At 34.2% G+C, this 6,773-nt stretch overlaps 1 protein-coding gene across 1 annotated transcript in view; it reads left to right on the top strand.

Moving 5' to 3' along the window:
- LOC107569300 (zinc finger protein ZFPM2-like) overlaps positions 1-6,773 on the top strand; it is an 80,384-nt gene that overhangs the window by 14,195 nt on the left and 59,416 nt on the right. Inside the window, exon 2 of the mRNA XM_016255358.1 lies at positions 4,141-4,287. Coding sequence (XP_016110844.1) covers positions 4,141-4,287 — 147 coding nt within the window. The remainder of the gene's footprint in view (positions 1-4,140; positions 4,288-6,773) is intronic.

The raw sequence follows: 6,773 nt of genomic DNA, 5'->3' as shown, positions 1-6,773 counted from the left end.
CAAAAACACAGTTTTATCTGGGAACGAAGCAAGTGATGGTCTTTATGAATGGATCATTGAATCATTATTTAGTTCACAAACACAGATTAATTTTGGAAAGAAGCAAGTGACTGTCTTTGAATGGATCATTGAATCATTGATTAGTTTAAAAACACAGATTCATTTGGGAACGAAGCAAGTGATGGTCTTTATGAATGGATCATTGAATCATCGATAAACACAGTAACACAGTTTTATCTGGGAACGAAGCAAGTGATGGTCTTTATGAATGGATCATTGAATCATTATTTAGTTCAGATTAATTGATTAATTTTGGAAAGAAGCAAGTGACTGTCTTTATGAATGGATCATTGAATCATCGATTAGTACAAAAACACAGTTTTATCTGGGAACGAAGCAAGTGATGGTCTTTATGAATGGATCATTGAATCATCGATTAGTTCAAAAACACAGTTTTATCTGGGAACGAAGCAAGTGATGGTCTTTATGAATGGATCATTGAATCATTATTTAGTTCACAAACACAGATTAATTTTGGAAAGAAGCAAGTACCTGTCTTTATGAATGGATCATTGAATCATTATTTAGTTCACAAACACAGATTAATTTTGGAAAGAAGCAAGTACCTGTCTTTATGAATGGATCATTGAATCATTATTTAGTTCACAAACACAGATTAATTTTGGAAAGAAGCAAGTACCTGTCTTTATGAATGGATCATTGAATCATTATTTAGTTCACAAACACAGATTAATTTTGGAAAGAAGCAAGTGACTGTCTTTGAATGGATCATTGAATCATTGATTAGTTTAAAAACACAGATTCATTTGGGAACGAAGCAAGTGATGGTCTTTATGAATGGATCATTGAATCATTATTTAGTTCACAAACACAGATTAATTTTGGAAAGAAGCAAGTGACTGTCTTTATGAATGAATCATTGAATCATCGATTAGTTCAAAAACACAGTTTTATCTGGGAACGAAGCAAGTGATGGTCTTTATGAATGGATCATTGAGTCATTATTTAGTTCACAAACACAGATTCATTTCGGAACGAAGCAAGTGATGGTCTTTATGAATGGATCATTGAATCATTATTTAGTTCACAAACAGATTCATTTTGGAAAGAAGCAAGTGACTGTCTTTATGAATGGATCATTGAATCATCGATTAGTTTAAAAACACAGATTAATTTGGGAACGAAGCAAGTGATGGTCTTAATGAATGGATCATTGCATCACTAATTTGTTAAAAAAAATGCAGATTCATTTGGGAAAGAAAAACATTTAAAAGTGCAAAAACAGACAGTATTTTGACAGTATGGTGCCTAAAATGTAACAATATTAACTTTTTAATTGAACTGTTGTATAAAATCAATATCACATTGGCAGTCATCCTGATATTCGGGACAAACAGCATGCTTGCTCGTGTGATATTGCTAATTGCTTAACTATTTTATATAGAAATATAAAACCCCATTTTTTTATTAAATTTTGTTTGTAAATGTGTTTTAACTTTTGAATCAAGTCCAATCAAGTAATAGTCAATAAAAGTGTTAAAATTTACCAAAGCTGATATTAGTTTTATTTAATTATTCATCAAACTGGAAATGGAAGGTCAAGTTGAGCGCATTGCATTGTGGGATACAGTATTCTGCACAGTATTATGTGTACTGCTGCATATTTAGTCAAATATAGTCATTTTCTCTGCATATAGAAAATCTATGTATGCATTCTGCATTATTTCTTTAAAAAATATTTGGTAGTATGCCATTCCTGCTCATCAATCTTTGGTCAGATGTAAAAACTCTACTGTAAAATAGCAGAATAGATGGAACAGGCCAGAATGGCGGGGAAAAGAAGGCTGATTTTCATGCGGCTCGGTGCTGTCAGATTGAATTAGCTCAGGTGTAATTAGAGCGCTGGAGAGCGTCCTGCTTTGGCTGCGGTGTGCGACGGGGCAGCATGGCTCTACACTGAAGCCAGCTGATACCGAGCCGGGCCGCTATCACCATGCAAACACACGCCTCCAACATCGCAGGCGAGCGGCAAATCCAAGCATGAAATTAGCAGTCACTCAGATCATGCTTGCATATTTCACTTTGTGTGTTTTCTGCTTTATTTGTGTGTGTGTGTGTGTGTGTGTGTGTGTGTGTGTGTGTGTGTGTCACTGTCTGAGTGTTTGAGTGGCTAGCTGGAGTTGAAGTGCAGTGTGTTCTGCTGGAAGGAGGTTAGACACAGTTTGCAAACGACGTCTGCGTTTAATTAGTGACCTTTTTGTCAACATGAAAATGGACGCTATTTACTGTCTTCATATCTCTTCACGTTATATTTTTGTACAATTTATCAATGCATGTTATTAAAAAAAAACTCCTTTTAAACTCATCAAAATGTAACAACTCAATCTTCCTCCAAAATGCCCTTCCATTTTGCTGACATCATCAAGCCCATCATTTTTTCAAGCCTGTTTTAACAATCCAATTAATTAGAGATGGATATAATTAAAAAGTCCTGCTCAACATGATTATTTGTTGAATATACTGTTTGGATTATGACAAGGTAAAATTAATTGGCAAACACAATTTCTCACTGATTTTATAGAAATCAAATCCCGAGAGTATGTGAAGATGACAATGACTTTCTATTAGAGGTTTTGTCAGATTTAGTTCACATTTGGAGACAGTTTTGCACACAGACTCTCACTGAATGCACATTCATCCTTATAGTTTTCAGCCCTGTACACATAAAAAGTCGAAGCCAGAATATTTTTAACATCATAGGTGAAACACGTCTGTTGCATTTTGTTCAGGTGGGTTCTATTCCTCCATGCCCCCTGATTGAAGAAAAAAAAACATTAATATGCAAATATCAAAGTACATGTACAGCTGGAAGGGAAAAGGACTCTCTTGATAGAATGTAGCCAATGTCTTTTTTTTTGACGGAGGAAAGAAATTAATCAAACAGAGAAAAATGAACTTTGTGATTGCACGGGTGTACCACCCAAAGGCATGGCAAGCAAATGAAAAATCAACATTGTACCCACTGATAAGACAAATTAATAAGAAAGTGTGCTAAGTCTACCTTCAATGCCGCTGCTTGCGTGAACAAGTTATCTCGGAGCAGACGTAACCTTAGGCTTTGGATCTGTTCCTGTGTTGGCTTTGCTCGAACACTTTGCAGTCGTGTTCATTTATAGTTATGGAAGGTACAGAAACATTACAAAACAGATATACTGTCATAGTTTGCGAGGTCCATGGTGGGATATTACTTTTTTAGTGGTGTTTGCATCCTGCAGTGTTTGATGGACATGTCATGTGGCTTGTCGAGGAGAGATGTGCTACTTTTCAGACTTACTTTGATTGTGGATAAATGCTTGCATGTTTTCGAACACATCTTTCGAAAATGGTAAAATCTAGTCAATTTTAATAAGTGTGCACTTAATAATATTGAATGTGCATTTGTAATATAATTCAAATCTTCAAAAAGTATATTTAAAAAAAAAAACTCTACTTGCGGATAATATATTAATAAAATTAAAAGCCACTTAAGTGTGCTTGAGAGTTCACTTCCATACATGTTTTTTTTTTTTTTTTACAAACTTTAAAAGGTAATTTCAAAGTTTTACTTTAAAATACATTTTAAATCATTTTGTTTTGAATGAAATACACTTATTTTGATGTGATATATTTTAGATGTACTAAATTTCAATGTACAAATGTGCAATTACATAAAAATTAGAATTCATGGCATACAAGATTCAATAGAAATGACATTAAAGTATATTTTAGTTGATCATAAATGCTTGTCAGTACATTCAGCAGTAACTTTAACCATATTTCAAAGACAATAGAAGTAATTATGAAATTACTTATAAAGATGTACTTAAGTCCTACTTAAGTGGGTAAAAAAAATTACTTTTTAAATTTAAACTGTTAATAAATGTTATGGAATTAACATGCTATTAAGTGTCCAAAACCATTTAAGTATATTCTTTTAAAGTATACTATGCCCTTAAAGTACTCTATTTAAAAGTGTTTTAAAGTGTACTTCGTTTTCACAAGAGTGAAGACAAAGGGGAATTCACTTCAGCGTCTTCTGAAGTGCTAATGTTGTGCACTTGTTTGTCCGTTACATGACAGGAGTGTTTGAAAATGGGCTTGAGACTGACTCTGAGGAGATGGAGAAGAAAGAGATCTTGAAAGAAGACGGGTCTGTGGAGGACGACCTGCTTTACTACTCTGACCCAGAGAACGTCGTCTCTAAAGATGGAGATCACTCGAGGAATGGTGAGCTCATTTCCCATTAAATATAACAAGAGAAAACATGTATGTGGTTGGAAATCACAGTAACACTGGTAACACTTTAGTTTAAGGACCAATTCTCATTAATAACTTGCTTATTAGCATGCATATTACTAGCATATTGGCTGTTTTTTAGTACTTATAAATCACATATTAATGTCTTATTCTGCATTACTACATTCTAGATCCCTTAACCCGATCCCATACCTAAACTTAACAACTACCGTACTAACTATTAAATTAGGAATTCATTGAGGCAAAAGTCATAGTTAATAGTTAGCTACATATTCGCTATTAACTAAGAGTTTTCCCTCAATAAACTTCTAATTTGCTGCTTATTAATAGTTAGTAAGTTAGAAGTTATGTATAGGTATGGGTTCGGGTCAAGTGATCTAGAATATAGTCATGCATTAATACATGCTTTACTAATAAACCGTCAATATGCTAGTAATATGCATGTTAATAAACAACTAGTTATTAGTGAGTAGTGTTCCCTAATCTAAAAGTGTTGCCGAAATCACATTACACATAAAATTCATCATTTTAAATCACATTGGCTTGTTTTAATATGTAAACAAACACTTCTGTTCTGTAATCCTATAGACGGATATATTTCATATTGTGTTTCACTATAACTGTCAGAAGTATCAGACCTTTTCTAGAACACACAATCTTTCCCCACCTTCCCACCGCAGCCCCTTTGGCTCAAAGCAGTGTTTGGTTTTGTGCTGAAACTGAATTTGAATATGAAAGAGAAGATTGAAGAAATATGGCATTTTGAGGGAAGAGCTACTGTATATGTTACTAACAGGGTTACTGGTCATAGTAAATAACAACAGAGTTGCTGGTATTTGCTGCAGGCCTCCACCATCAAACTCGAGCTAATAGCATCAGCTCTTTGAACTGAAATTCAATTACAGGCGTTTCTGCCGGCCACACCTCACCGTCACAACGGGATAATTCAGAGCCCCCCCAGCCATTTGAAATTCACTCCGCATTCTAACGTTATGCTTTTCTATTTGTAAATGATGAATCTTCTCTTTGAAATGCCTGTCTCGGGCTCCCTGACGTCCAAAAGTTTGCGACGGCAAAAGTGAAGTGCGTAAACTACCTGCTTTGCCTGCAAGCGTGCAATCTTCAAAAGAACAATCACTTGTGCTTTTTTGTTTCGAAAATTGGTGGAACAATGTGTGCCGGTTTGCTTTTGTTCTTGTTGAATAGCAAGAGGTGCAACCCTTTTTCATTTCCTCGGATGTTTTGACCTATTAAGTTTTGAAGGGCAGCAGCGAGGAAACATTTTTGAATATTTATTGTTTTTCTTGATTTTTGTTTCTCCTCTACTTAATCACATAATTGCTTTTTGAATCTGTGAACCGTATAATGGAAATGTCAAGAAGAAAAGTATAGATCATGACACCTATACCTGATGAAAATGAGTTATGATTTACCGTTTATGATTTCCTGTGCTGGGTCATTTCGAGCCGCTCTCAGGACTGTAGGTTTGCTTATTAATTACTCAACCATGAATAAATAAATGTGCAAGAACGTCAGTTTTCCAGTTGAGGTTTATTACCTATATGATAAGTCATATAGTAGAATAGTCAATCTGTGAACCATATAATGAAAATGTCAAAAATAACACAATAGATAATGGCAGTTATGATTTAATATTCATAATTACATTAGTACTGGCAGTAAAGCTGATTAATTACTCTAGAACAAATAGATGGATAAGTATAAACGGCATGTTTCCAGATAAAAATGTGCTTTGAGAAAAATCAGCACCCACTCGCCGACATTGTTGAGTAGTAACTGATTACATGTAATCTGGATTACGTAATCAGATTTGAAAAATGAAGTACTTGTAATTTGATTACATTTGAAAATACTCGTAATCAGACTACAGTTACTTTTTTATTGATTACATGATTACATATTATTTACACTTACATTTAGCAATTCATTATTTAATATATTATTAATATATTTTCTTTCTCTTTATATTTTTATATCAATATGATGTATTGACCAAATATGTGATAAACGAGTTATGTCCAAAGTAATCTAAAAGTAGTCAAATGTGTAATGTAGTGGATTACATTACTATCTACAATTTTTGTCATGTAATTTAGAATCAGTAATGGATTACAATTTGTACGTAATCTACTCGTCGATTTCCGGCAATCCTACTGGAATCCATATTTTTCAATATGTCGCTCTTTTTTTACTCGAAATTTGTCAGAATACATGAAACCCCCTGGTTTGAACATGCTCCAGCTTTTAAGTGGTATTTTGGCTCTCTTGTCCCTTCAAGAAGGTTTAATACTTGGCTCTGTCCCTGTATTTATTCAGCTCAAGTTTTAAGATCATAAGGTTTTATCCATTCCAGTCACTAGAAAGGAATTTCCTGTCTGCAGAGGACATGGACTGTGTGTGAGAGTGTGTGTGTGTGTGTGTGTGTGTGAGTGTGT

This window comes from Sinocyclocheilus grahami, unplaced genomic scaffold (assembly GCF_001515645.1).
Source record: "Sinocyclocheilus grahami isolate Dianchi unplaced genomic scaffold, SAMN03320097.WGS_v1.1 scaffold1331.1, whole genome shotgun sequence".
NCBI classification, from domain to species: Eukaryota; Metazoa; Chordata; class Actinopteri; order Cypriniformes; family Cyprinidae; genus Sinocyclocheilus; species Sinocyclocheilus grahami.
The sequence above is the reverse complement of the archived record's forward strand: the minus strand, read 5'-3'. Positions and strand labels throughout refer to the sequence as shown.